A 27,473-nucleotide genomic window follows, 5' to 3' on the forward strand; every position below is an offset into this window, starting at 1 on the left:
TCTCCATCCAATCAGGCAATGCGTCCAAATCAACAGGGGGGGGTCACAGGCATGTAAGCGGGCAACGGTGGATGGTACAGTGACAGAAGTTCACAGGCAACGGGGGCTGAGCAATCAGGGGGACAAGCAATGCAGATCTGAGAATTCAGTGCAACCGTAGAGGACAGTTGTACAACAGGCCGACTGGCACAGCAGAGGTATGGTGGTGGGCGGGTGGTGGGTGCAGCAAAGGATGCCCACTGTGCAGCCTCGCTACTTGCGCCACTGGCTGCGCTCCTTGGCGTCCTTGACTGTCTTTAGCAGGCGGCTGAGCAGCCCAGTGTGGGCCAGAGGGGCAGCGCTCCCGCTGGTGCTGGTGCTGCTTCCCGGCACCCCAGTGCTCAAGCTACCAGGGCCAGAGGTGTTGCTGACCGGGCCGGCGGCGCTTCCGCCGCCGCCGCCGCCGATGCTGCTTCTGCCGCTGCCCTCGTACCCTGTGGGCTGCATGTACCTGTTCTGCAGCTTGCCCAGCAGCTCATCCAGCTCGCCGTCTGCAGCATGGCAAGCGGCAGCAAGGGCAGCCATGGAGGCGTGAGCGCGGGGGGCGAGGCAGCAGCGTGCGGGGCTCGTATGCGGCTAGGTGGGGGTGCATACCAGAGCCCTGGCCAATTCGCATGCCAACCGGGGGTTCCACACTGCCCGTCCATTGCCACACATGTCCATGTCAGCCTGTGATGCACCTGCCCGTGCACCGCCCATCCACCCACCCGACTCAAACTGGGAGTCGATGACCACCGAGGTGTCCTCCTCCTCGCGGTGTGGCTCCCCCGCGCGCAGGTGCGACTGCCAAGCGGGCCAGCGGCACAGCGTCTGCGGGTGCAGATCCTCCTCCCCCAGCAGCGCCGCGTACCTGCAAAGGCAGGAAGTGGCGCGGCGGGGGGCGTGCGGGAGTGAGCGGTTTGGGCGGGACTGCCCAGCGCCTGCTGCCGTGGCACGGCACTACAGCTTGTGGCCTCCCTGCAATCCAGCGCACACACACACAACTCACGTGTCGGCGCGCTCCTTCTCCCGCCGTCGCTGCTCCTTGCTGTTGTAAAGGTAGGGTGCATCGATCTCCAGCAGCGTGCCGGGCCCGCCAGAGTTGCAGACCACATCAGCGGCCTCGCCGCCACCGCCGCCTTCGCCGCGCTCGCGGGCCCGCGCCAGCAGCCGCGTCTGGCGTGGCGACAGCGACTGTGCATGGGGCGGACGCAGCGTGGCGGCGATCAGGCGGTCTGCCTGCCGCACACCCCCAACCCTGGCAGCAGGCCAGTGCCAGAGCGCGTCTGCATGCGCTCCCCGGCCCCAACGGGCCTGCCCAAACGTAGGCAGTGGCGCTCACCGGCACGGAGCTGAAGTCCAGGTATGTCTTCTCCCCGCTGACCACGGCATAGACCGAGGTGGGGGCCACAAACTCCAGGTTGGGCGACTCGTCGTCAAACACAGAGCCCCAGTTGTGGATCTGCACCCCCGTAATGACTGGCGGAGGGACAACCGTGGGGGTGGGGGGGTGGGGGGTGGGGGGGTGGGGGCGCAGGAGTGGGGAGTTGCCAGCTGGGGGGAAGGGTGTCGGAGAGGCTGGATGTCTGGCAGGTTGGGCGGCAGCCTATGTGACTGGCGTGGTCACGCTCCGCTCCCCACCTGCGTAGTCTGCACGCCGCGGGTCAACGGTTTGTGAGATCAGGAACTCGAGGTCATCTGTGATGGTGCGCTCCGCCACGTACGTGATGTCGGTCAGCGACATGCCAGAGACTGCATTGGGGAGGGGAGGGCATGGGAGCAGCGGCGGGAAGCGGCGGCAGCAGGAGCGTTGAAACCGTGGGCGGCGGCGAGGCCAGGCAGCGGCCGCGGCACCGTGCGGGGCGCCCACCTGTGTCCTCACTGGCCCCTTCAAAGCGCAGGCGCCGCGCCAGGCGCTGCTTCAGAATGCTGTACTCTGGGTCGCGCGCGTCGTGCACTGCGCACAGAGGGCTCAGGGAGCAGCAGCCGATTCCAGGTTGCAATGCCCAGCACACGGCATATGAACCACCCTCATTTTGTTCCAGACAGCATTTCCGCCTCCCTGCCTCCCCTGCCTCTCACCTCCAGGTATCTTGCAGTTGTGTGCCAGCCCGTCGCGTCGGATGTCCACCAGCGCAGCCTTGAGTGCACCGCAGGCGCAGCTCATGCCAGGGCGCCCCGGTCGCGATATGGCACCGACCTCGCCCTTGGCATCGATGCTGCAAAGAAGGGCGTGCCAGGCCCATGCTTGCTGTGCGCACTAGACTCACCAGCCTACGACTCCTCGCTCACCTGATGTGGGGGAAACTGAAGAACACGTATCGCTCTTTCCCAGAGGTGCGTGACACAGGCGCGTGGCTGCAGACAAGGGCAGGTAGTGGCAGACAAGGGGGGCCTTGGTCCTGCTGGTTACTGGGATGATGGGTGCATGCTTGTCACTTCACCTGAGGCCAGCCGCCATGCCCGTCACGCCGCAGGTTAGGACCCCGCCGAGGCCATTCACGTTGAATTCAGCCCCAAAGACTTGATCAAGCTTGGTCTTCAAGGTGTTGGTGATCTCGTCGCGGCACAGGTTAATGACCGCTGCGAGGCGACGAATTTTTTGTTTGTATTTTTTTTGTTTGTATTTTTTTTTGTTTGTATTTTTTTTTGTTTGTATTTTTTTTTGTATTTGTATTTGTATTGTATTTGTATTTTGTATTTGTGTTTGTTTGTTTTGTGAATAAAAACAATTAACCAGAAGCTAGACAGTGGAGCGATCCAGGTCCCTGAAATGCAGGCATGCCGACAGTGCGCCCCTTCCTCACCGATGGAGTTGTCGCCGGTGAAGCCAAAGGCGTACAGAGCCACCTCGGCGCGGTTCAGGAAGTCGTCCACGCCCAGGGCCTGGGGGAAATGCTGGCATACTCGAGCGCTGCGGCCTGACAGATACGACACCTGCAAGGTGACAGGGAATATGGCGGCGGAGTGAGGTGGTGAGGGGGCAATGGCGCCTGCTCCTGAGCTGCAACAACAAAGCTGCAATTTAAAAGCTAAACCGTGCCTAGATAGCTAAACCCACCTCACGCAGTTCGCGCAACTGCTTGGACGGGCCCTCCAGGTCCAAGCTTGCGGCGGGAGCGCTGCCGCCTTTGCCGGCAGCATTCTGTGGAGTGCCTCGGCTGGCGGCCCGCGGCCGCGGTAGGGCACGAGGTTTAGTTCCGTGGAGCCGGAGAATTCCGTGGAGCCGGAGAACACTCTGCCGGGAGGCAGGAAGCTGGGGTGCTAGCTCGGCGCAAGCGGGTACCATGGTGTGGAGGCTGGCGGCTGGGTTAGATCGGTGTGGGTTAGATCGTGGGAACCGACCGGTTCTGCCAGATTCAGAATCTGTTCGGGCCAATGGACCCGAAGGCGGCGCCACATCAGCGCCGGCCGCCTGCCACCTCATCTTCAGCAAATTCTTTGAACAGCTACATTCACATCGTCCGCTTGCCAAACAGCAACCAGTTCCCCACCACTCCAGCAGCTGCATCCACAGCAAACCCCTGGACCTCGAGCAGCTCCCTGACTGCCGCCACACGGCCCCCCACATCGTGCACCTGCATGGCATGGCAGGTAGCGTGCGGCGGACCCTGGGACTGAGACGGGGAATGCATCACTCTACGCTTTGCTGATCTCAATCCGTCTACAACTCGATCTCACCTCTGCAACCACCTGGCGGGTGGCGGCCCAGCTGGCGGCATCCAATCCCCGCAGCACCTCCAGCTCGCATCCCTCCACATCAACCTGTGGCAACGCGCGCAGCAGGCAACAGTTGGCTGCAGCAGAAGTAATGCGGCAGGAGCCAACACCCCCAACTCGCATGCGTGCTACCCCTCCCTTAGAAGGAGTGGCGCAGACGTGCAGGCAGGACAGGATCTACAGCAGCCCATCACCTTTAGCAGGTCAATCCTGTCCAGGCACCGCTCCGCCACAAAGTCAGCCAGGGTGGTCACGGAGCACTCAACCCTGCATCTCTCCACAACCGCGCATGCAGCGGCACACCGGGTGGCCATAAGTGCACAGGCAACAACAGCAGATGGCATGTCATCCGGGCCCCCCGTGGCTGCACCATGCAAGCGCAGGCCCAACATCTCGAAATCCATCCCCCACCTGCTGGCACTTTGGAAGCATCTGTCGGCGGCTGCCTGACCCATAAGTGCGGCCATGCGTGGGCGCTGCACCTCCCACTTGTCAGCGGCAGCGAATGTGCTGTTGCCCGGCATGGCTGGGTAATATGTGAAAGGGAGAGAGGGGGAAGGGTGGGAGTGCAGGCCGCAGCGAATCACAGTCACCTACGTGAAGAAGCCTCAGCAATAGGCATGTCAGGAACGAGCCAGTGGCTGGGCAGGGAGCACCGCACAATGAAGGCAACCCCACACCTTGTCTGTCAGGCCGTGCTCCTGCAGATTGGCCTCAAGCACGTCGGCGATCAGGGGCAGCGGTTCGAACGCATATACATGCTGCACCGACGGGGCCAGCTGGGGGTCCAACAACAGGCGCAGAGCAAACAGGCCGATGTTGGCACCTGTACAAGCAAGGAGAAAAAGGCGAGCAGGGTGCACAATTGGGACATTGCAAGCGCATTTCACTGCGCTGCTGCTGCCGTGGAGTGCACAGTCCTACCTGCATCCACAACTATGCTGCCAGACTGGGTGATGCCGCAGCCCAGGCGATAGCAGTCGTCCAGGAAAACCTCGCGGTGGATGAACAGCGCCTCTGCGGCCGAGATGCAGCGCACCCGCAGGCCGTCAAGTACCAACACCTCATGTGGCGGGACAGATGCCTGCGGTTCCGGTTGCCGCGCTGAGCCTGCTGCAGCTGCATGCATCGCCGCCGCTCCACCGGTTCCCACCATCGCGCCCCCACCAGCGGCAACAGACTGCTCTAGGTGCTGCCGCACCAGCTGCACGGCGGCCGCTAGCCCATCCTCTCCGGCCAGCTGCTGCTTCATGGCGGCGCACTGCTGCCGCACTGTAGCATCCTGCAGCAGGCCTGCCAGAGCAGCCGCCACGGCCTGCCCCGCTGCCTCCACAGCCTGCTCTTGCTGCTCCTTGCTTCCCCGTGGCCCTGCATCGCCCAGCTCGGCTGCCGTGCTCATTGCGTCCCCTCCACTGCCGCCTGCCTGGAGCAGCGCCGCTGGGCTTAGCTGGGCGCCACAATCGAGCCAAACAACCCGCTCCGCCCACTGCTGCTGATCAAAGTGCAAGGGGCAGACCAGCTGTGGCACGCCGCAGCGAAGCGCCGCTGCCACTGTGCCAGCACCGCCATGGTGCAGCAGTGCGGCGCAGTGCGGCAGCAATACGTCATGCACCACAGGTCGCTCCAGCGCCAGCACCCAGGCAGGCTCGCTAGGCTGGCAGCTGCAGGCCTCTAACAGAGGCTGCCAGCCGCCTGTAAGAAGCAGCAGCCTGCGTCGCAGTTGCTGTGCAACCGCTCGCAGAACGGCTACCAGCAGCTGAGGTTGCGGAAGGAACATGTGTCCCGTGCTGCCGAAATCCACCGCCATTGGCTTATGCTGCTCTTCGCCCAGCAGACGCATGATGGGCGGGAGCTGCTGCTGGGAGGCTGGGAAGCAGTGCATGCTGGCCCAGTAGCCGCACATGTGCACCGTGGAGGGCCAGAAGCCAGGCCGGGGCACCACCGACTCGCTCACACCTGACAGGAGGCGTGGGGCCAGGCAGGCCAGCATCATGGTGTCAGACCAACACACGGATGGTCGCAGGTGGCAGCAGGATCCGGAACAGGGCCCCTCACCATACAGCAGCGCCGGCGCTGGTGGCAGCGGCACGCCAGGTGGGCAGTCTGAGTATGGGACGGCTGGCAGGCCCAGGCGGTGGTGGCGCCAGGCGCCCCAGCGCTCGGTGAACAACGGCCACAGCCAATGCCGTACCTCTGCCCACCCCACGCTGCCGGCAATGCCAGTGCTGCCAATGTTTGCTGCGCTGCTGTTGGCCCCTGCCACCGGCTGCTGTCGGTGCTCGTCGGCCGCCTTCAAGGCTTGGTAGAGGCTCGGGTTCGCCTGCCGGAACCGGCGCTCAAAGGCAGCCGGCATGGCATATGGAACCAGGCACGGCGAGGCTGCCAGGCAGGGCACGCCCAGCGCCTCGGCAATATGGAACCCCTCCAACGCAAAAACGTTGAACAGGATGAGCGCACGGGTGCTGCAGGCTTCTGCGCAAACGGCTGGCCCTGACGGGCGTTGCACGGTGCGGCCCAGCGCCGCCTCACAAGCGGCGATGAGCTCGTCACGCTGCTGCCCCTCCCGCACAGCGGTGTCCACCGCCGCTGCGTCGGTGGGCGGGCTAGAAATGAAGCGCAGCAGGAGTTGCGCTGCGTGTGCAGGCTCCTGCAACCATGCCTCGTGAGCTCGATGCGTGATGAGCGTGACGCTCACAGGCAGGTTCCGCAGCTCGATAGCTAGCGCCAACAGTGGCTGCACATCGCCCCGTGTGCCCACCGCCAGCAACGCGATGCAACTCGTCACTGGCATTGGCCCAGGCCATGAGGGATGCACGGCGAAAGAGGAGAATACGCGTGATTTGTGCTGGGAAGGGAGTTCCCTGTGGAGTCGGCAGCACACACATGTACTGCAGGCAGGCGAGCGGGCAGGCCATGGACATGCGTGTGTTCAATTTGCTTTGCAATGCTCAAGGATCCCGGGCCTCCTCAGGCTCTGCACTCGGCGACAGTGCTGCCTCAGTGCTCCACCGCCATTACACCCCGGCTACAAGATGTATCATTATGGTACCAACGAGCCATGCCGGTACATAACACAGCTCGCGGACAGTCTCGTAGGAGCTCCTCCACTGTCGCTACTCTTTCTTCTTGGCTGCCAGCAAGGTGTCCACAGTAAATCGTCCCGCTCCAAACGAGGCCAGCAGCAGCAGCCCGCCTGCACTTGGGGATGGGAGCGACAGCAGCCCAGATGGCAACATGTCCACAGATACATGCACGCACCAAGCTGCATGCAGGGCCACTCTATCATATGCTCCATCAGAGAAGCAGCAGTGATCAACTCGCCTGCAACCCCCAAATTGGTGGCAAAGTGCAAACGGACGTGAGCAGCATAGCTCTGTGTGGGCCACTGAGTCCAAAACGGCCAGCAGGTCAACGCCTCCGCTGCTAGCGTGGCTGCGAGCATCCGTGCTACTGCTGATGTCTTGTAGCCAGCAGCAAAAGGCAGCGCCAGCACAAATTCCAGCAGCTGCGGAGGGACCGGAAGGAATGGAGGCAGGGAGGCAGCAGCCACGCAGCTGAAGTGAAGTCCGGCAGGGCAGCCATGCACCGAGTGGGTGTTGCCTGAGCCCTCCAGATGCACGCAAAGAGTTACCAGCCAGTTGTTGTCATGCCCATCCCGCTCCCACAGCTGCGAGTGCGGCAGATGGTTCACGAGGATAAAGTCGCGGGCGATCACGCGCTCCAGCTGCATAGAGGGAGGAAGAGACCAGGCGGCGGGCAGCAGAAGCAAGCCATTTGAGGAGCAGCAGTGAGGTGGTTGTTGCCGTGCTCGCACCCTGGCCTCTGCAGGCTGCCAAGGTGGTCGCACAGCTGTTCAAGAATCTGCAGAACAACAAGCCGCAAGTCGTCTTGCCTGGGTGATGCCCACATAGATGAAGAGCAGCGCCATGAGCAGGCGGCCCAGCAACAGCACCAGTGACTTGGCTCGGCTGGGCTGCCGCTTCCGGCTGTTGCCGGAGAGCAGCAGCCCCGCGTAGCTGCTGATCTGTACCCGCTGCTCCTTCATGCTGTGCGCCAGCACCAGTGCTGCAGGCCGCGAGTAAAATGGTGCCGGCGGTTAGAGAGAGTTGGTGAGAATGGCATGCCACGTGCCGTGACAGAAGCTGAAGCCAGCGCCATATGCAACGGCTCGCGAGTGCAGGCTCATAGCAAAGCCATGAAGCCCCACCCTACCTGTGCATCCCATCATCGCCAGCCGCTTCACCACCAACTGCAAGTGGGGCAGGCAGACGGCATCGAATGTAGGGGGCGCTGTAGATGCAGGCCGGGCCCTCTTCTGGCTAGAAATGTGCCCCACCCCTTCTGGTCCTCAATTACCACCTGCACCAACCCACCTCGTTCGGCTTGACGCCACTGAACAGCAGCATCATGAGCTGCACAGCAGGGGGCCAATCTCACAGAAGGCGGTTTCGGATACGACGAGTCACCAAGAAAGGAGAGAGAAATACGCCGCTTGCCTGCGTCCACACGAGGTTGAGCGAGTCGAAGACCTCCCAGGCCACCATAAACCAAGCGCAAAACAACACCTTGATGCCCAGCGCTGCCAGCACAGCGCATGGCAGCAGCATGCCGACGCTCAGGTAGGGAAAGCTGCGGCGGAGCGGCAAGGCAGCAGTCGGAGGATGGTCAGCAACAGGGAACCGCAAGCTTCAATGCTGCTGGCGCGTGGCACGACTTGAGAGTAGCAATAAAACACTGAACTCAGTTAACACCCGCACCTGATCACCGGGTAATGCTGCGGCCACCGCTTTGCCCGCTCCAGCACTTCCGGCTGCTGCGTAAACTGGTAGCTCCCATACCTATCGTACACGGTGTTTATAAAATACATGCATATCTGCGGCATTGCTCATTTTGGGGCAACGGCAGCAGATAGCAATAGAGGGCGTTGGAGGTGCAGCAAGAGTGTGGAGTATTGGTGGCTATCATCAAACCACACCAACTGCTCCGTGGAAGTTACCTGCATCTGATTTCACCAGTAGGCTACATATGTAGCATCTGTTCTCACCATCAGGCGCGATATGCCCATGAGGAAAGCCGAGTCCCCTGCGCGCTCCACTGCCGCTCCCACTCGCGTGCCTGCCTGCTTGGCATCGCCGCGGGCCAGGTCTGCGACGACAAGCCGCGCCCCTTCCACCCCCTCCTTGGCTGACTGCGATGCCTTCTGCTGCAGATCCGCCGCCTTCTTCAACGCCTGCTCCTGCACTGGGCGGCGGCGGCAGGCAAGGTCGGTTTGACGGGGCGGCGGGTAGGGGGCGGCAAGGAGGTTGATCGGCTCCGGCGCAATCCCTACGCCGAAATAAAGCTTGAGATGCGCCATTGTCAGACCTTGAGCGTGGCCCAATTTCTCTCGTCCAGCTGGGGGCGGCGGTTGCCGCCAAACTGTTTGCGTATCGAAGCTAACAACTGCTGCGGTTGCTGGTTGGACCTGCCCAGGTCCTCGTTAGACCTCGATTTCGGCATTCTGCCCAGCGGGGGCAGCACCATGACCAAAAGTTTGCTTCAAAGGGGCTCCCCCAGCTGAATGCTGCCCCAAGCTGTATGCATGCCCAGTACTCGTTGGAGCAGAGCATGTCTCGCTGCGCCATCCACGCCATCTCGCTGCGCTGATGCCGCCCGCCATGTCGGCGACAGGTTGGCGGCCCCGCTGGCTGGGTGTCTCGAGCATTCGTGACCTTTTAACAATCATGCACACATATCTGTGGCCACAGGCGGGCAAGCAATTATGCAGACAGCACGAGATCGTCATGTTCAACAACATGGGCGGCTCGGCGGGCCACCTCGCCCCTTCAGGCCATCTCCCCCGTCTCCGCGGGCTTCACATTGATGCCCAGCTTCTCCGCCTTCATTGAAGAAGTAAAGGGCAAGGGGTGGGGAGTTTGGCATGGGCAGCGCTTTGCAGCAGGCTGGGCATGAGGCGGAGCACACCTGCATCTCCTCTTTCATCGCAGCCAGCATCTCCTCCTCGTCCGATTCGACGCCCAGCTGCTGTGACGCCTCGTCGAGCTGCTGCTCCACCTTGTTCAGCCGCCCCGGTTCGTCCTCCTTGACTCCCACGAGGAGGAACTCGCAGCGAGGGTAGTCCAGCAGCTGGGCAGGCAGGCAGGCACCAGCGGTCAGGTGGAGGAGGGACGTTCCCGGATGGAAAAAGGCAAGCAGGGAGCTTCAGGGCGGCAGCACTGCACAGGCCACCACAGCCTGCCTGCACCCCAGTGGTGCATGCCTGCGTGTCGCGAACGGGAATCCAGCTGTAGTGCTGAAACTCCGTCTGCTTCTCCGGCGAGTACTCGGCCTTCTCTGCCAGGCCTGGGTCATCAGGGCCTCGCCCCACCGGGTTCTGCACGAACAAGGCCACGTGGCGCAAGTTGACCTTGGGTAACACGGGCAGGTGCCCGCGCCATTGCCATTCGTGCATTGCTCCGCTGCCTGCACTGCCTGCTGCCCTCGCCCATGCCTGACCTTCACGGTGAAGATGAAGCTGCCCAGCTCTCCAATGGTGAACTCCAGCTGCGCCTCCCCGGGCGTGGCGGGCACTTCCAGCCTGCAAGCACCGACATACTCAATGGTGTGGCCTGGGCGAGGCTGCTGCCATCATTCTGCTGCCAACATTCTGGTCTTACTTCACCTGAATAACACCTACCACTTACCTGTATACCAGTCTTGTGTGGTCTTTGCGGTCCACTATGCAATAAGTACCCTGCCCCAGTGCTCGAGCAGCGGCCAGGTGGCGTGTGCCTGCGTAGGGTCGCATACCAGACATATCCCGCAGTGCGCTGCGAGCAGGCCACAGAGCAGGCCAGCGCAGGGCTTTCCACGACCGGGCACACCACGGGTCTTGGTTTCATACGCCTGTGGGCCCATGCCATGCAGCACTTCTTCCGCGTCTTCTGAACTGGACTTCACGAAGCCGAAAAATCACTGCACAGAGACGGCAGTTTGACAGGTGCAGGGCAAGCACTTCCTTGGGCAAAGAGGTTGCAATCCAAAGGGTTGCATGGCACACCGTCAGGCTCTGCTGGCGCCTGGCCCGCGGTACCAACCTCGTGCCTCCGTGCCGATGGCAGGCGCTTCTTGCCAATGACGCACAGCCGGCTCCTAACTCCCTCCTTGTTGGGACGCAGCCGCATGAAGAAGCGCTGCACATCCGCCAAGCTGTCCGCTTTGCCCTTGCCCACCTTGGGCCTGCACAAGGCCAGTGGCAGGAGTAGCCCAGGCCGCTGGCTGCCGGCACACCAAACACAAGCGTCACCGTCTCTCCTCTCACCTGTAGTAAAACTCGATCCGCCCTGCTTCAACGATGCCCTCGCTAGCCGCCCCCACACCTCCCTCCGCCTCCTCCTCCCCCGCCGCCTGTTGGGTGGGCGGCGCTGACTGTACCAGGTTCTCGCCCGGCGGCGAACCCTTGGGAGCTGCCTGCTGCTGAGCGATTGCCGCTCCTTCCTTGGCACGTCCTTTCTGCACTTCGTCTGTGGGGCGCCGCGCCTTTTTGGGAGTTTGGGCAGACGAGGCCTCAGCCTGCTCGCCCTCAGCCTGCTCCTCCTTGCGCTTCATGGCCTAGTTTGGCCTGCCTGCCTCGGCCACGCGGAGGTGTGCCAAGCAGGAAGCAACAGAGGTGTGCCAAGAAAACCGTCTCTAGGCTGCGGCCTGTACTGGGGCACGTCCCGCTCATTGATTTCTGTTACAGTCTGATACACTAGCCTGGAAAGGGACGGGGACGGCAGCTGGAGCAAAATCTGAATTCAAGGAATTAAAGAATGTCTGGTCTGTGCGGTGTGATGAAATGGGGAGGCGCTATAGACGTGGGGTTGATCCATCCGGTTGTTCTGGATTCATTGGAAGCATCATGGATCTCTCTTGCTCGGAACTGGGTCGTAAATATTGGTGCGGCACCTCCTGCAAGACCGCGGGGTTGCTCGGTGGGGTCAGGTCCCAAGAATACATAGGTTTGTGCAACACACCACTGCAGGAGGCACTGCTCTTGTTGCAGGAGTGCCACATCGCTCACCTCAAGGGATGGTCGGCAGGGCGATGTTGAGGGCGGGGTCCAGGTCCTCAATCTCCAGGATCGCCTCCCGCTCCAGGTAAAGGGCCAGGTGCTCAAAGACTGCAGGGAGGCGGGGAAAAGGAGAGGAGCGCAGAGGAGGTGAGCAGCTTGCAAGCCAAGGAAGGATGGCCAGCCCCTGGCGGGGCAGAACGACGCAGGCTGCCGCATGCACTGCCGCATGCAGTACGGAGCAGCAGCGGCGTGTGCTCACTTCCGCGCTTGACGGCCAGCTCCTGCAGCACAAAGCCGGCGACGCCGATCATGGCCAGGCGCCCGTTGTTCAGCTCCTTGGTCTCCAGCTCAAAGAGCTCCTCGGGGTCGCTGGGCTTCAGGCCCAGGGGGTCAAAGCCCAGGGTGCCGGGCTCATACTCGTCCTGCAGGACCATCAAAGGGCGGAGTTGTTTACCATGTGCGAGACCTCAACACAAGATCTGTGCACGCGTGTTGGAAGAGGTTGCCTCCTGACCCAAACAGCTGCACAGCCTGTTGCCTTTCAGCAAGAACGGACGCATTACGCAGCAGCAATTAAGCTTCTTGCCTTCAGGTTGTTGAAGCCGTTGCCAGTGGGCGTGGCCCAGCCCACGGCGACGCGGAAGCTCTCAGCCAGGCCAATGAAGAGGAGCAGAGATTCCCAGAAGAGAGGGCGCGCCTCCTCTACCTGCTGGAACTGGTAGATGGCGGGGCCAGTGATCGAGCCCTGCAGAAGCAATGTGGCAGAAACATTACAGATTAGACGCACACACTCACGCACCATACTGCACCCAAACACCTTTAGCATGCTGCGCACTTACGTCAAAGTTCATGAAGGCAGGGAAGTCCTCCAGCTGCTCGCCAACAACAAACCTGCAGACCAAAAATAAAGGATACAAACGTCAGGGGAACGGGGACAATGGAGGTGCCAACGGGCCATGGCTGCGACTGAGTAGATGCTGAAGCAGGCGCCATGCTGGGCCTGGCAAGACTGCGCGTATCTGCATCCTCACCCGAGGGCAGCCAGCATCGCCACGCGGCCGTGGGTGAGCTCAGACTCGCGCCAGCGCTTGATGTCCTGCGGGCATACAAAGGGCGGAGGCAATAGACGGACGTCAGCTACTGGTGCGATGAGAAACAAAGAGAAACGGAATGCCAACACTGGCCTGTGACCTGGCATGAGCTGCCGAACCCGAGGGCAGGCCACACATCTGCCAGACTCACCGCAGGCTTGGCAGTCTTGGTGAAGTCTGCAGCAATGGAAGGAAGAAATTGCGAGATTGTAAAACACACATGGGGGAGGAGGGCTGATCTCAGGGGGACCTGCACCAGCCAGCCAGCGGTCACATGGCAAAGCCACACTCACTGGCGGGGTCAAACATTGCGGGGAAGGGCTCGCTGATGCCGGGCAGGGTCAGGGCATCTGCAAGGCCAAGGAAAGAGAATATGGGTGGACAGCAGTGAGTGTGCGTGTTGGAAACATGGGGATCGGGTGCTGAAGCAGGCAGTGGTAGTGGCGCCGCCCGCCGTCACATGCATGGGATGCGTCCCGAAGGAATCGGCGGCCCAGCGGCATTCTACTAGGCGCCGCAGGGCGGCGAGACTCAGCGCAGCTGGTGGCGGCGAGACTCACACTCCTGCCCGGGGGTGAGGCCGGCCGGGGCGCTGCTGCCCTTGACGGTCTTGCCGCCGCTCACGGTCTTGCCCTTCACCGTCTTCGACTTGGTGGTGGAGCCCACCATTGCCGTGGGCTTGATGCTGACGCGGGAAAGCATGACGCTTGGTTGCCGAGTGGATGACCACAGAACCGGGTGGAGGGAGTGCCGAGGGCTGGCAGGGAGGGATTGTGTGGCGAACTGTAGGTAATGACTGGTGCACATGCGGGGTTGGGCCGCTATTTATATCTGGCAAGCTCCTCCGTGAACTTTCCACCTGGCCAGGCTGGCACTGCTGATGCATGAGCGTGCTTCAGCCCAATACGACGGCTTCGGTGGGCAGGCGCATGTGGACTGCTTGCCGTGCACAGCAGTGATACCGCCTCAGCGCCAGCACCTGAAGCTTGCAAGCCCCGCGCGCAAGTTGGCGGCGGCGCGCTGCGGCGGGATAAACCGCATGCTGGCACGGTGCAATTCAGCTATACGCGCCCTCAGGGTCGCGCCCCCTGCCATGCTGCTCCACACCAAGCTGCATCAGCAGCGCGCACCGTTTTCACTATGGCGGGGCAGCGAGACCCTGCGCCTGGCCCCCGCGCCCCTGACCTCAGATCCGAGCTGGTGACTCTTCCCCTCCCCTTGCCCTTGCATACCTTGTTGCATGCATGAAACTCGCCGGCCTTACAGGTGCTCGCCCATCTTAGTCCATCCTGCTGCTGGGTAAGAACTTTTCAGCACTGAGCGCGAGTCACGGCTTGCCTCGTCCGTCTCGTCCTCGCGCTGCTCCTGCATTTGTATGTGACCAACGAGCAAGTGTGCAAGGGGTTCTGACCACTGTCCAGTCCAGCAGGCACATTCATCTCGGCTCACCGCTGCAGCCTCCCTCGACTCCGCTGCCAGAGCCTCGCCCAGCTCCTGTACAGACAGCTGGTCGATGGGTCAAACGTGTGGACAGCAGATTTGAGCAGCAGCGACGTCCCATGCCCACCTGCTGGTGCACCAGCTTCTCAGCGTTGGCCCTGTCCTGCTGATGCTGCTCCTCTGTCTCTGCCAGGATGGCCGTCTCCTCTGGCACCTCGTTATACCCCCCCTGTGGTCCGGTGGGGACGCCTGCTGCCATGCCCCGCCACCCGACGCTGACTGCGGCACGGGGCACTGCAGAGCATCGAAGCACCTGCATCTGGGTTTTACCCTCTCAGCAGGAGAGTTGAAGGGGTGCGAAGCTTACAGCAAGGGGGGTCACGAGGGGCAGTGGAGGCTGCTACTCCCGCAACCTGAGGGCACAAGGGCACAAGGGTGATCCAAGGATTGCTGCCAAGTTGATCCACTGTGGGGTTCCTCAAAGCTGACGGTGCAGTGGAAAGCAGGGGCCAGGTTTGCCTTGGATGCTTCTGAAGCTTCTGCACAATGCAACCATGCTGCAGCGCGCCGCCCCTGCCGCCAGGACGAGCTGCCTGAGGCGGGCTTGCCGCCAGCCTGCTAGCCTGTGGTGCCAGCAGGCTCGGGCAGCCAGCGATGCACATGACACCTACAACGACGAGCACTTGCTGCTGACGGAGCAGGAGCAGGCAAGCGTTGTGTGGGACGTGGCGTTCCGCTGCTGTCTCGCCGCGACCGGTCTGAAAGTCCTCTGGCTGCCGTTCCATCGGTACACTTGCTGCCGCTACCGTAGCAGTGCAGCTGTCAGCCGCTTGCCGTTGGCCATGCAGCAGCGCTGGCTCGATGTCTCCTGAGCCTCCGTTGCCGGCCCTGCCCTGCCAGCCACCTCAGTCCCCTTGGTGGCTGCGACGCCGGTGCTGCGCACAGATGCGCTGCGAGCTGTCGCAGCCGCACCCGGCCATGCCACAGTTGCCGCACTCAGCATGCCGGCGGCTTCAGCTGCCCCCGTGGCCGCCGACCAGGCTGTGCCTAATCATCGCAAGCTTGCTTGCTCTGGTGCCAGCTGGTCCCGAAGCTGGTTTCCGACAGTCAGTGTTCTTTGCAGGGCACCATCATGGAGAAACTGCAGGACCCTGAGGAAGTGCGGCGCCTGTTGCACACCGTGCGTCACAGGGGCACGCTCGGCGAGACAATGGCAGACCGCATTGTGAGGGAAGCCCTGGAGGCGCAAGTTGTGAGTGTGGCATGCAAGCTGGGCTGGGCTAGCTGGGTGGCATGGAAGGCCCCCACACAGGACCGGCACTGCACCGAATGCAGCCCGCGAGCCCAAGGAATGCACCACTGTTGCACTGCTTTGCTGCCACCGGTGCAGGCCGATCTGAACAGGAAGATGCGCGATGCTACCAGCAAGAGGGAGCTTTGCGAACACGGGCACCAGCACGACGTTTGCTGTGGGGCAAGCAAGGGCGAGGTGGAGCCCGAGGCGTGACGGCATAGGGTGAAGCTGGATGGAAGGCGGCAGGCGGCAGATGGGCCCAGGCGACAGGTGCTCCCTTCTGTGATTGTAGCAGCCTCTCTACCGGGCAGATTCTGAAGCTTTGTTGCAGTGCATCGCGATTTGCTTGAAGGAATATGGCAGGCATTGTGGCCAACAGCAAGCCTGCCGTCAGTCGCATCCCAAAGCTGTGAATGCTTTCAACCATCACAACGGAAACATTTCGCTGAACATTTCGCTGAACTGGTTCACTGGCTGGTGCTGCTGCTCCCGCGGCGCGGGCAAGGGCATTGGCATGGGCGGCAGCATCTCGGGTGGCAGCGCCGGCGCCTGCATGGGCGGCAGCCCTGCCCCCACTCCCTGCTGAACTTGCGCCGCCAGCATCGCCGCCGTCTCCAGCTGCTGCTGCTGCCGCGCCCGCGCCTGCTGCACCAGCTGGTGCAGTGTGCGGAAAAGGCTGAGCTGTTCCTGGGGGGTGCGGCTCAGCATGGCCCGGATCTTGTCCTCCTTCATGTTGAGCTCCCGGGCAAAATGCACAATGGCGCCACCCACCATGTGCACCTGCGCAGCAGGTGGCACCTGCCGCGCTGCCTGCAGCGGCCCTTGCGGCGGCAGCGACTGCTGCGGCACCAGGGACGGTTGCTGGGGCATGCCGCCGCCAATCGGTCCGCTGCCTGTGGGGACCATGCCCGGCGGGAGCTGCTGCTGCTGCTGTAGCACTGGCACCACGCCACTGCCGCCACCCATGCTCATCAGGGCCCCTCCCATTCCATTGCCAAACAGGGCGCCGCCCACTCCGCTGCCGCTGGGCAGCAGGGGCGGCATCCCCGCACCTCCGCCGCCACCCATGCCATGACCCAGCAATGGTGGCGCCCCTGCGCTGCCGCTGCTGGGCAGCTGCATTGGCAGCATGGCCTGCTGCTGCGGTGTGGGCAGAAGCTGCTGCTGCTGCTTCTGTGCTACCGCAGCAGCCTTGCCCGCTGCACCAGCTGTGCGTCGGCGCTGCCGGGGGCGCGAGGGGCGGTGCCGCGCCTCCTTCCTCTCCTCCTCAGCCTCCTGCATCTCCTGCTGCATGAGGGAGTCCTCATCGGGCAGGTAGTCACGGGATGCGGTGCTGCCGCCCGCTGCCTCCGCCGCCCGGGCTGTGCTCCTGCCGCCGCCGCCGCCGCCGCCGCTCAGGCTGGCGCTGCTTTGGTTGGACTCCTCGTCCGCTTCCTCCTCCTGCCGCAGAAGCTCTTTCAGGCGGCTGGCACGTCCCCGGCGCTGGCGCAGCTGCCGTCGGGCACCCAACACCTCGCCATCGCCCGGCGCAGGCGGTCGCTGCTCGTGCAGCTGCTGCAGGCGCTTGGCCTGCTGGGCCGCCGGGCCCTGAACACTCTGCTGCTGTGCCGCTGCTGCACTCTGCTTGGCCATGAGCTCCGCACGCTCCAGCTCAGCCTGCTGGTGGAGCCGCTGCGCCAGCTGCTGCTGCTGGCGCTGCTGCACAACCAGCTGCTGCTGCTTCTGCAGCGCTTGTGCCTCCTCCACACTCAGCTGGTGCTGCGAGGGGCCCCACTTGTGCCATTCCTCCGGTACGCGCAGGCAACTGCGGAATAAGGAGCAGCAGGCTACTCACATAGCGCCAGGTTCCACGCACACCATCAGCGTGCGCCTGTCAGGCGACACGGTCACAGGCAGTCGGCGGCTGAGATGTCATGCAATCAAGCAACTGGTTGCAGCAATAGGTGCAAGCAGTAAACACTTGCCTGTCGGCATAGACGTTTTTCAAGCCAAACAACGCATCTGCATCGCCTGGCTCGGCGCCTGCTGCGCCTGCTGCGCCTGTCGCTAATGTGTCCAAAATGCGCGGCATGGGAAGCTGCAGGTTGATGGGCGCCGACCGCCGCAGCTTGCCCAGCTGCACAGGATACGGCGCAGGTACCATGGGACAAATGCACGAACATTGCAACCAAGTTGCGGGCCGAGGGGGCTTGCAGGAGCGGCAGCAGCTCATAGAGATGAAGAGCAGATCACACTACACGTCTACATGTTAACAAAGGGCAGCAGCTGCTGTACCTCAATGCGTATGGCGGCGGCCACCGCGGCACCGTGGCACGCGTCGATGTCCGAATTCGCGCACAGCTCGGCCGCAAAATCCTCGGGCGTGGGTGTTGCGGCGTGCAGATCCCACCAAAACTGGTCGCGCAGGCGCAGGCTGCCACCCAGCACCAGGTCCAGCCTGAGCGGGACAGGCGTGGGGTGGGGAGCAGACGGCGGGGCAGCTTTGTGTAACTTGCAAGTGCGGCAGCAAGGAGGAGGTATGCTTCTGGCTGCCTACCAGAGCATGCGGCAACGCCAGCAAGATGGCGCACCTGACGAGCTCGCGACGTGGGCTGGGCCCGGTGGCAGGCGGCGGCACGTTGGCAACCCAGTCTGCCACCTGCGCCCCAATGGCGTCTGCTACGGGCCGTCTGAATTGCGGTGGCACGCCCAGGTCGCTGACCAAGCCCGCAGCAAAAGATTCCAGCTCCTCCTGGGTTGTGACAGCAACTGGCCACAGCACCCAATCTCGAAATGTGCCCTTGCTGCTCCCAAGCGTCAGCTGGACCGGCACAAGCTCGGGCGGCGGCACGTGCTGCTGCATGGTGTGCTGTCTGCGCCGAACCAGGCAAAGCGAGCCTAGTCCCACTGTTGTTGCTGTCTCCCACTGCTGTTGCTGTCTCCAGGGCAGAACTGAGGCAACTGCACCAGGTTTGGGGCGACGTCAACCGGCCAGCGTGCCTGGTGGCGACGGCACACTGCCACTGCCCCGCTGGTCCGCTGCAGCGCGGGCAAGCAGCCAGTCGCTCCTGACGACGCGCAGGTTTGCCCGCAGTGCAGCAGCCCCCACCAGTGGGAGACGGCTTGTATCGCGTCTCTGCGAGCGACTGGATTCAAAGCCCGTTGCTTCAAGCAGTTGCGCCAGTGGGGTAATGAGCAGTGCACGTAGCGCCCACAGAACGCGGGCAAAGTACAGTGCACAAACTTTTGCGGAACCCGAGGGGGGTGGCTGGGCCGCCCCTTGCTAACAAATGAAGAAGGATATAAGATGTCGGACGCGCGAACGCCACGAGATGCCTGAGAGCGCGGCATTCATTGCTGGCGGCGGCGGCCAGCTCAGCGGTCAGTGGCAGCGTCCGGGCAAAAATGCAGCAGCAGAATAGGACAGTCGGAGCAAGTTTCAAGGTTAATGATACTCTATCAGTTGCAATGGTAGGCTCCTTGAGCGGCTGCGGCGCGGCGCCTCCTGTGCTCCCAGACTCTTCCACCTCGCCAGAGAACCTGCCCTTGGCTGCCATTGGCGGCTGAGCATTACATGTAGGGGTGGCCAGGGGGTGCCCAAGCTTAGGGGGTGCCCGAGTTCTTGTATCCATCACATGTGTGATCGTCACATGTCCTGAGTATGCGGAAAGCATGTCCGCTAGTGTTTAAATCGGTGCCGATTAATGCTTCAGCACAAGGCCCAAGGGACAGTGGTCAGAGCCCATGATGGCCGGCAGGTGGTAGCAGTCGTGTAAGCTGGAATGCAGCTGCTGCGACACGAGAAAGTGATCCAGTCGCCAGCCCTTGTTGTTGCCACGTGCATTGAATCTGCAGGATGCAGAGGGGTGGGGCAGGGGTGAGCCCCCTCGAACCAATTGCCACAAAGGCAAGCGGCCAATAGAGCTGCACTCCTGAAACGCACCGGTAACCCCAATAGGTGTATGCCACCGCCTCGGGGTACTGTGTCCGGAAGCAATCCACAAATCCCTGCCCAAGCAGGTTGGCCGCAAAGCTGGCGCGCTCCTGAGGCGTGAACCCTGCAGGCAGCAGTGTGGGGGGCCGGCGCCACGATGCGTGGGCCGGTGGCAGTCGTTGGAGGTGGCGGGAAGGGGAGGAAAGGAGGGAAAGTGGGGAAGGAAGGGGAGGTACCCGCCGACTTCAGATTGGTCTTGGGTGAGTGGATGTCGATCTCGGCAGGCGCTACATTCAGGTCCCCGGTGACCACAACCGGCTTGTGCTGCTCCAGACGCTTCAGGTAGGCAGAGAAGTCTGCCAGGAGGAGCCGAGCACGAGAGAGAGGCAGGACGTCATGACAAAGGCAGGGAGTTGGCTTGCCAGCCAGGATCTGCCTCCACCCAGACCCCCGTCACCTTTGTCCCACTTCTCGACTCTGTAACCAAGCCTCTTCAGGCCCTCACCACTATTTGGGGTGTAACAATTCACCTGCAACAACTGGTCATTGTGCGAATCACGGGCGCGCCATTCAAACTCCACCAGCCCAAAAGCACCCCCAACCACATCCACACACCAGGTAAAAGGCAGAAAACTCCGCGGTTATAACACGGCCCTGCAGGCAAAAAGGGCAGGCAGGCAAGCAGGGCAGAGGGGTGGGCAGCAGCACAGAGTGGCTGCTCCCTGCCCCAACCCACCTCTCCATCATGCTCCTCTGCGCCGATGCCGCAGCTGACTGACAGCGGCGCCTGGCGGCTCACAATGGCTGTCCCGCTATAGCCTGGCGGAAGACAGGGGGATGAAGGGGCATGGCTTCTTGCCTGAGAGCGGAGCATGGCCAGCACCCCAGAACGGCATGCGCCCTCCTGCCTGCCGCCCCCACTCCCCTGCTGTGTTGTGCTCACCTTTTTTGTCCCGGCTGCAGTTCCAGCTCACGTGCCAGCCCTCGGGCAGATTCAGCTCCTTAAGCACCTCGACACAATGGTCTTCCTGCAGCTTGATCTCCTGCCATAGCAAGGACACGTGTATTCGTCCAGGCCTTCGCTTCCTGGATTGCTGATGACGGCGCAAGCAGCTGATTGGGTGCATACCTGCAAACACAACACGTCGGCCTGCTCCGCCTCTGCCAGCGCCACCAGTGTGGGGATGTTTTCGTTGCGAGTCCCCGCCTCCACCTCCTTCACCTTCTTCAACAGCGCCTGAAAGCAGGGGGACGGCGCGGTGGGGCCACATGCAGGAGGGAACAGGAGGGAGAGAGCGCCATGCATCCATTATGAGCAGACAGGGCAGCTGGGATGCATCATCGCGCGGCATCTCACTCTCAAACCGGCAACATTCCAGCTGAGGATGTGAGACGCAGGGGTGCCGTCAGGCAGCGGTGGCGGACGCATGCTGGCATCCCATGCAGGCCCCAGGGGCGGCTTGGGTGCCTTGGGCTTGGCGACGCGCTTGGCCGCCTTGGGCTTGGCCGCCGTCTTCTTATCAATACCAGCAGTTGTTGCAGCAGCTGGCTCCGCGGCCTGCTCTGGAGGCGCCACAGCCTTGCGTTTGGGAGCCCTGCAAGCAGGAGTAGGGGATGGCCTCAGCGGGCGGAGGGCGGCCAGCGCACGCGCTGCCACCCGCCTCTGCCGCCACCCGCCACTCACATTGCTAGGGGAGGCACGTGAGCAACCAGGCTCCGGCACCCAAACACGTCCTGCCACCAGCACGTCCTGCCACCCCGCAGCCAGCTGCGCATGCACAAGTGCAATGCGATCAGGCAGTTGTACTGAGGAGATGAGCAGTGGCATGGGCTGCTGAAGGCACACCCTCGATTGCGGATCGGAGCGTTTGTGAGCGCAGACAGGCAGTACGCATGTCAGTATTGCAGAGCGGCCGCGACAGCGAACGGTTGGCAGCCCTTTCATCAAACAGCCCGCAACCACGCACATCGACAGCCGGCTACCTTCGCCCCTACCGTGATGCCAGCAAAGGTGGACGACGAGGGTGAGTCGGGCCTGCCTTTGCGTCCCGCAGCACTGCGGAAGCGCTAAGAGGCGCTCCCCCGGCCTGGGCGACAGCCCCCTCGAGACCACTCCACCCTGCCTGGCTGCAGTCCTGGGGGACAAGGACATCAAGGTGCTCACGATCAGCGAGGTCGCATGCCTGATTGACGAGTATGTCAAGGGAACGCAGCAGCGAGACGCCGACTACCAGCCCAACCCCATGCTGGTCAAGGCGGCAGAGTACGCCAGTCGCTTTGCCACCAACAAGAACAGGGACACGCTGCAGAAGATTCGGGAGTGAGTGCTTCCCTGTGTTGTTTGATGGGGTGAAGCAAAGGGGTGCTGCCAAGGAGCAGAGGAGCAGCAGAATGGGCTGGCTTGGGTATGCAGCAGCCGTTCCGAGGCTATTGCAGCCTCTCGAGCTCTTGGTAATGCCTGGTTCCGTCTGCTCGGATGCATGCTGTGCTGCTGCTGCCCACGCCTGCAATTCATGCGCTCGCCTGGTACCGTCGCAGGGTGATTGCTCACAACCAGCTGTCAGAGCTGGAATTGGGGTTGGTGGCCAACCTGTCGATCGAGACGGCAGATGAGGCACGCAAGCTGGTGCCTACGTTGGATGTGAGCTGCAGATGGGCTGCACAGTTCGCCATTGCTGCTGTGCCCAGGCCAGCCTGACTGCTGAGACGCGCTCATGCTCCAACGGTCTTCTTTCTAGAATCCCGGAGTTTTTCTGGCTGCTTTGTACTGGGGTTCATACCGCCTGCCTTGCAGGACCGGGATCGGTTTCCAGATGATGCCACGCTAGATGCCCTGCTCAAGGAGTTGGCCACATACAGAGAGTTCGAGTGATCGCGAGAACCGAATGATTACCACCATAAGTACTTTGCCTGGCGCCAGTTGCTGTGCGCATGCGCCGGTGCAGGGCGCTCACACACCCCTTGAACTGCCATTCTTCCCTGTTCTTGCCCTGACCACTTACCACTGCCACTCCTTGACCTAACTGTTCTACCTCCTGTTGACCGATTTCATTTAGTGCTCAATTAAAGCAGCAATTTGAGATCGAGTATGGGAGTATCTCAAGTGGCAAGACTGGGATGGTCAGTGTGTTGCCATACCCTGGCGGAGCTGCGTCGAGTAGCAGCGTGGCACACAACAGGAACCACCTCGGTTCCTTAGTGCCGCACCACAATGGGTGGCCGCGGTGCTCTGGCTGCCGCCTCTGCTGCTAGCCGCGCTGCCCGCTGCACGTCCGTCTCCGCCAGCACCATGTGCCGCACCTGCAGGGTAGCGTTGCACACTTAAGAGGTGCAAAGACGCAAGCAAATGGCGACTGAAGCTGTGGCAACTCCTGCGGCAAGAGCGGCGCTGCAACTGCAGACCCGCCGCTGCCGCTGGCTGCGTCCGACCAGGCGCGCTCCCGCGCTCAGGGCCCACACTGAACTCCCCACACGGTCTCACCTTGTCTATGGCCCCCCGGATGTGTGCCACATTGGGCTTCTCCACCGTCTGCTGCCTATAGCGGAACCCCAACGATTGCAGAATTCTGACGTGGTGCTCCCTGGTCCCCGCAAAGCTGCGCTTCAGGGTGATAAACAGGGACTGGACGGGGGGCGCCATGAGGTCCTCCAGCCTGCGGCCCCCGAGCCAGAATTGAACCCCATCCACGCATTACGATCAATGCTGGCATTTAGAGGTCTAAACCATGACAGCATTTCCCGACAAGAAAGGGCGACTCACCAGGAGAATGGCGCCCAAAGCCGACTGCCTCACGTTTCGCTCCTGACAATCTGCTGCCCCGCCTTCTATCTGCTGCCAGGGCCGCCGCCGAAACCATGCAACAAGCCGTCGCCAAAGCTGGAGGCCTTAGCTGCCCTGTGTCTCTTGCAAGCGGCCCAGCCAGGAGGCCCGCCATTCGGGCCCTGCCTGCGCCCACGAGGCTCGTCCAGCGGCAGCTAGTGGCTGCCAGGGCGCTGGGAGGTGAGATGGCGGTGGCGGCAGCTGCCTGCAACCAACCGGCGCCTGGCTGAAAGTGCAAACCTTGCCTGCATTGGGAGAAGAGATAGTAGCCCTGGTGATGCGTCAGCAGATGTTCAGCTGGCCTTCTGATCTGCGCCTGGCGCCGGCCTCTGTTTGGTGCAGACAGCTCAAACAAGCCGGCCAGGGGCGGCTCCCTGCGGCGCGAGGACGAGCCTGAGGAGTAAGTCGGGGGGCGTCATGCGGTGCAATCGGTGCCATGTGTCGCATGCATGCGGGAGCGGGCAACAGGCAGCACTGCTGTAGGCGAATTGGCAGAGAGGCTGTCGTGCACACAGCTGATTGGCAAGGCGTCTGTCGGCTGGGTCACCCGTAGTGCGTGTTCTGCCCCGCCAGGTACTGGACCAGCCAGAGCGAGCGTGACGGCAAGAGCCCCTTCCAGGACCCCTTGGCGCAAATCGGTGAGCATCTCAAAAAGGCTGGAGATCGCATTCGTGGCACGCACGAGTTGGGGACCCGCATGATGAGGTTGCACCCCTGCCCCTCTCTGCAGGATTGTTGGCCATCTTCTTCCCCTTCATCTTCCTTGCAGTGGGTGAGGGTGGCTGGCAGGCCCTCTGTACGTGGCTCCTTTCATACAGCCCAACCTTCCCACTGACCTGCCCTCTGCTGTCCCCTTCCCCTTCCAGGCATTGCAGTTGGATGGGTGGACTTGAGTGGGGGGCGGTGAAGCCGAGGCGCTCTCACGGCAGTATTTTTCAACGTCCTACCCTCTCCACCATTGTTCGCCCTCTCCCGCACAGGCCCCATCAGAGTCTTGTGTTTTTACCCAGCAAGCACTGACAAACAAGAAAGTCCTGCGCAAAACTCGCGAAAAGGCGCAGCACGATGAATACTGGTTGCATGGGCAACTTCAGATCAACAGATTAGCACAACAAAAGCGGGCCGATGCATTTCTCGTTTGACTCGTTCAAGGCGTGATGAGTTGATAAGTAGACAACCGACAAAAAAGAAAGGAATCACTGGGCAGGCAATCCCTATACAGCGCAGCGCATATGCAGCGCAAATGATATGCAGCGCAAATGATGTGGCTGCAAGCACGGTGTGGCTGAAAGCATGCTCATCTCTAGGGCTTGGATATCGACGCAATAGCGGGGCGAAGCAGCAAAACTCAGACATGGGTCATTCGCATGGCGGCTGTGGTACCAAGAAAAGAGCCCAAGCTGAGACTGAAAGATAACAAATGGCAGGCTCTGGCAGGCATTAGGCGGACTGCTGTTCACGCCTGATCACACTTTCAGCCAGGCAGAGGACAGAAGAGAAGCTTTGCGAGGGCGCGAGTAAAGAAGGGTAGGCATGGAAGGGCAGACTTGTACGTTTGCCGCTACGACGAGTCATTGCAGCAACCTCACAGGCTGCTCACCAGAGGTTCCTGTGGAATCTTGGTGCCGGCAACTGGCACAACACTGTTCTCGAGAGCAGATCCAGTAGGGCAGCCTACCTCGGCACAGCCGTCCTCGCGAATCAGCTGCTCAAAAAAGGGCAGGCGCTTGCTGGAGCTGTTGGGGGTGGACGAGTCAGAGTCTGCAGCAGTTAAACCAGCAGCAGCAGCAGCAGCAGGCGGCAAGGCGCATGGTGGGAAGGATGGAGACAACCACGAAAGAAGCACAAGCGACAAGAGATCACACGTTGGGCTGCCCACCTGAGATTGATCGCCGCATGGCCGGCACGACACCGGTGGCAGAGGTGCCCACAGGCGTTGCGGGGCAACTCGGCAGCTGCTGGGCTGCAGCCGCCGACAGGCCAGACCTGATGCCAATGGCAGGCAGGCCAGCGGGAGTGCCCACCACGCCAAGTCCCAGGCTGGTGGCGGCGGCGGCTGCGGTGAGGGACGCAGCACCGAGTGGTGGCGCCGCAGGGGGAGTGTGGGCACTGCCCAGCAGCGCGGTCAGGGCGGCGAGCATGTTGACGTCGCCAGCGCCAGCAGGCGCGGCCGGGGCAAAACCCCCGATGGGCCCATAGCCCCCAAAGGTGGTGGAGACGGTGGCGGTGGTGTTGGTGGTCGCGGGGAAGCCAGTAGCCTGGGGGCAAGTGCCCAAGATGCTGCTGCTCTGCAGGCCCATTAGGCTGGCATCGGGTGCACCAAAGGCAGGCAGCAGGCTGCCTGCGCCGGGGATGGCAACGCCGGTGGCATAGCCAGGCAGGGGAGAGGTGGGGTGGGCAGCAGGGGTGGCCAGGCCGTGCAGGGAGTTGAAGGAGGGCTCCTGCAGGTGAGCATGTAGGCATTTGATGAGACCTTGGCAAGCAGAGACAAGCTGCCTTCCAGGCCAGCACTGCGCGTGCATTGAAAAAACAACGGCACAGCGTGCCAGCTGGCTCACCTTGGAGTTGCACATGGGTGGGGTGGGAGTGCCGACAGTGGGGGTAGCGTCGCCAGTGGGCACACCACTGCTGCCGCCGTTCACACCGCAGCTGGAGGAGAACGGGGCGGGGGACGGCGGGGCGGTGCTATGAATGAAGCGGCAGCGAGTGCCGTAGGGGCACGTCCCCGACTGCGCGAAGGTCCTGCAGTAGGCGGCAGGGTGGAGAGGCGTGAAGGCAGTGCACCAAGACGAAAGCCGCAGTGCAGCCAGCGCTCCGCGCCCAGTTCGGCAAAGATGCCACTGCTGGCGCACCTGCAAACCTCGGTCTTGTACTTGGGATGGCGCAGCACGGGGCGCAACTCCTCGCGGCCATGAGCAAACTGCAGGCAATGTGGGCAGCAATAGTGCAGGAGGCAGGGAGGCACGAGTAGGCAGGCAGTCGTATGGAGGAGCTGGTATGCAGCCAGCCAGGCCAATGGCATGCGCATGCGCCAGTCATCACTTTGGCGGGGGGGCAGCACACCTGGCACTTGGCTCCGTATCTGCAGCTGCCGGTCTCCTCCCAGGATCGACACAGCTCAGTCTGCCAGAGGGACAATTGAACAGCCGGGAGTGAGCGTGACGCACACAAAACTGTAAGCAATCTGGCGGCGGGAATCCGAGGTGCCCGCACGTGCAGCACTGGCAGGCTTTCAGTGCGCTCGTTGCTGGGCCGCCAAGCCCCCCCTCCCCAGCATCCCTGCCAAAGCCCGAGATGGGGCACCCTCGTGGTGTGCATGGCGGCTGCCACGCAGGTGCTTTCCGTGCTTTCCCGCCCGCGTCAGCCCCTCACCTTGTACAGCGGGTTGCTGATGGGGCCGGTGCCACGGATGCCGCCATGGCCGCCGCAGGACCGCGCAGGCACCACTTGCTGCAGCTGCTGCTTGAGCAGCAGCAGCTCCTGCACGCGGGCCGACAGGCCCTGCTGCGCCGCCAGCAGGTTGCCCAGGCTGAGCAGCGGCTCGGCGGCCAGGGCCTGCGCAAGCTGCTGCTGCTGCTGTAGCGCAGCCAGCTGCTGCAGGGCGTCCTGGGCGGGCTGGGGCTGCTGCTGGGCACGCAGTAGGTCGGCAGCTGAGAGGCCAGGGCTGCCCAGGCCGCCCAGGTCGCTGGCAGGCCCGTAGGGGGCGTCCAGGGGGGCCTGTGGCAGGGAGGACAGGTCCAACAGTCCGCCGCACAGCCCCTCGTAGGGAGGGGTGCCGGCCTGGTGCTGATCAAAGGGCTGCAGGGGCGGGGAGTGGGCTGCAGACATGGTGGGAAGTGTGGGCAGGGCAGGGAGGGACGATACAATTGCCGGGGGAGGGACTCTCAGGGGTGCTTTCTGTTGGAGCATCATGACCTGCCTGCTGACACGAAGTCAGGACGAAGCAGCATGCCAAGGGGCTTTGACCAGTGCAGATTGCAGGTTACAGAAACCGGCTGCTGTGCAGTGCAAGGTTACTGAACAAATGGGACTCGGTGCGTTGACCTGGGCTGACAGCCGGGGTCCAAGGTTGAGCCCGCTCGAGGGCCGCACAAGAAGCAGGACGAGGTAGGCACAGTGTCAGGAGGTCCCTAGCTTGGGAAGTC

The 27,473-nt window shown here is 62.5% G+C and overlaps 10 protein-coding genes across 10 annotated transcripts; 2 read left to right on the forward strand and 8 right to left on the reverse strand.

Moving 5' to 3' along the window:
- Nucleotides 1-252: 252 nt before the first annotated feature.
- On the reverse strand, nt 253-5,137 carry CHLNCDRAFT_145145 (hypothetical protein; the record flags this gene model as incomplete). The annotated part of the gene is made up of 16 exons (XM_005848511.1): nt 253-530; nt 747-889; nt 1,028-1,212; nt 1,361-1,497; nt 1,660-1,770; nt 1,889-1,975; nt 2,101-2,237; nt 2,311-2,376; nt 2,463-2,601; nt 2,826-2,955; nt 3,513-3,596; nt 3,700-3,783; nt 3,933-4,013; nt 4,419-4,564; nt 4,663-4,755; nt 4,906-5,137. The coding sequence occupies 16 exons, from the start codon at nt 5,135-5,137 to the stop codon at nt 253-255; spliced, it is 2,133 nt and encodes a 710-aa protein (XP_005848573.1).
- Nucleotides 5,138-5,387: 250 nt separating this feature from the next.
- Nucleotides 5,388-9,237, reverse strand: CHLNCDRAFT_145146 (hypothetical protein; the record flags this gene model as incomplete). Its single annotated transcript, XM_005848512.1, has 11 exons — nt 5,388-5,430; nt 5,640-5,694; nt 5,794-6,341; nt 7,404-7,462; nt 7,646-7,803; nt 7,951-7,987; nt 8,112-8,150; nt 8,247-8,367; nt 8,496-8,611; nt 8,783-8,974; nt 9,103-9,237. 11 exons carry the CDS (start codon nt 9,235-9,237, stop codon nt 5,388-5,390), a joined length of 1,503 nt encoding a protein of 500 aa, XP_005848574.1.
- Nucleotides 9,238-9,563: 326 nt separating this feature from the next.
- Nucleotides 9,564-11,325, reverse strand: CHLNCDRAFT_145147 (hypothetical protein; the record flags this gene model as incomplete). The annotated part of the gene is made up of 7 exons (XM_005848513.1): nt 9,564-9,617; nt 9,703-9,864; nt 10,013-10,111; nt 10,234-10,315; nt 10,422-10,509; nt 10,778-10,956; nt 11,039-11,325. 7 exons carry the CDS (start codon nt 11,323-11,325, stop codon nt 9,564-9,566), a joined length of 951 nt encoding a protein of 316 aa, XP_005848575.1.
- A 455-nt stretch (nt 11,326-11,780) lies between these two features.
- CHLNCDRAFT_48761 (hypothetical protein) lies at nt 11,781-13,170 on the reverse strand (the record flags this gene model as incomplete). Its single annotated transcript, XM_005848514.1, has 7 exons — nt 11,781-11,878; nt 12,030-12,192; nt 12,402-12,515; nt 12,610-12,661; nt 12,802-12,866; nt 12,998-12,999; nt 13,155-13,170. The coding sequence occupies 7 exons, from the start codon at nt 13,168-13,170 to the stop codon at nt 11,781-11,783; spliced, it is 510 nt and encodes a 169-aa protein (XP_005848576.1).
- Nucleotides 13,171-16,021: 2,851 nt separating this feature from the next.
- CHLNCDRAFT_145151 (hypothetical protein) lies at nt 16,022-18,437 on the reverse strand (the record flags this gene model as incomplete). The annotated part of the gene is made up of 4 exons (XM_005848515.1): nt 16,022-17,380; nt 17,556-17,711; nt 17,870-18,032; nt 18,166-18,437. 4 exons carry the CDS (start codon nt 18,435-18,437, stop codon nt 16,022-16,024), a joined length of 1,950 nt encoding a protein of 649 aa, XP_005848577.1.
- A 695-nt stretch (nt 18,438-19,132) lies between these two features.
- On the reverse strand, nt 19,133-21,319 carry CHLNCDRAFT_30910 (hypothetical protein). The gene is made up of 10 exons (XM_005848516.1): nt 21,193-21,319; nt 20,866-21,103; nt 20,638-20,745; nt 20,452-20,551; nt 20,245-20,327; nt 20,124-20,162; nt 19,966-20,038; nt 19,745-19,864; nt 19,518-19,632; nt 19,133-19,423 (listed from the first exon to the last, which is right to left on the reverse strand). Exons 1-10 carry the CDS (start codon nt 21,282-21,284, stop codon nt 19,276-19,278), a joined length of 1,116 nt encoding a protein of 371 aa, XP_005848578.1. The 5' UTR covers nt 21,285-21,319; the 3' UTR covers nt 19,133-19,275.
- Nucleotides 21,320-21,507: 188 nt separating this feature from the next.
- CHLNCDRAFT_145153 (hypothetical protein) lies at nt 21,508-22,380 on the forward strand (the record flags this gene model as incomplete). Its single annotated transcript, XM_005848319.1, has 4 exons — nt 21,508-21,532; nt 21,642-21,828; nt 22,047-22,149; nt 22,303-22,380. The coding sequence occupies 4 exons, from the start codon at nt 21,508-21,510 to the stop codon at nt 22,378-22,380; spliced, it is 393 nt and encodes a 130-aa protein (XP_005848381.1).
- A 323-nt stretch (nt 22,381-22,703) lies between these two features.
- Nucleotides 22,704-23,148, reverse strand: CHLNCDRAFT_145154 (expressed protein; the record flags this gene model as incomplete). Its single annotated transcript, XM_005848517.1, has 2 exons — nt 22,704-22,808; nt 22,990-23,148. The coding sequence occupies 2 exons, from the start codon at nt 23,146-23,148 to the stop codon at nt 22,704-22,706; spliced, it is 264 nt and encodes an 87-aa protein (XP_005848579.1).
- Nucleotides 23,149-23,275: 127 nt separating this feature from the next.
- On the forward strand, nt 23,276-24,235 carry CHLNCDRAFT_145155 (hypothetical protein; the record flags this gene model as incomplete). Its single annotated transcript, XM_005848320.1, has 6 exons — nt 23,276-23,301; nt 23,468-23,508; nt 23,671-23,728; nt 23,902-23,966; nt 24,059-24,100; nt 24,195-24,235. 6 exons carry the CDS (start codon nt 23,276-23,278, stop codon nt 24,233-24,235), a joined length of 273 nt encoding a protein of 90 aa, XP_005848382.1.
- A 1,777-nt stretch (nt 24,236-26,012) lies between these two features.
- CHLNCDRAFT_15825 (hypothetical protein) lies at nt 26,013-26,457 on the reverse strand (the record flags this gene model as incomplete). Its single annotated transcript, XM_005848518.1, has 3 exons — nt 26,013-26,070; nt 26,181-26,248; nt 26,392-26,457. Coding segments are annotated over 3 exons (192 nt in total), but the record flags the coding sequence as incomplete, so codon positions are not given.
- Between the last annotated feature and the right edge of the window lie 1,016 nt (nt 26,458-27,473).

Source organism: Chlorella variabilis (assembly GCF_000147415.1).
Source record: "Chlorella variabilis unplaced genomic scaffold CHLNCscaffold_8, whole genome shotgun sequence".
Lineage (NCBI taxonomy): Eukaryota > Viridiplantae > Chlorophyta > Trebouxiophyceae > Chlorellales > Chlorellaceae > Chlorella > Chlorella variabilis.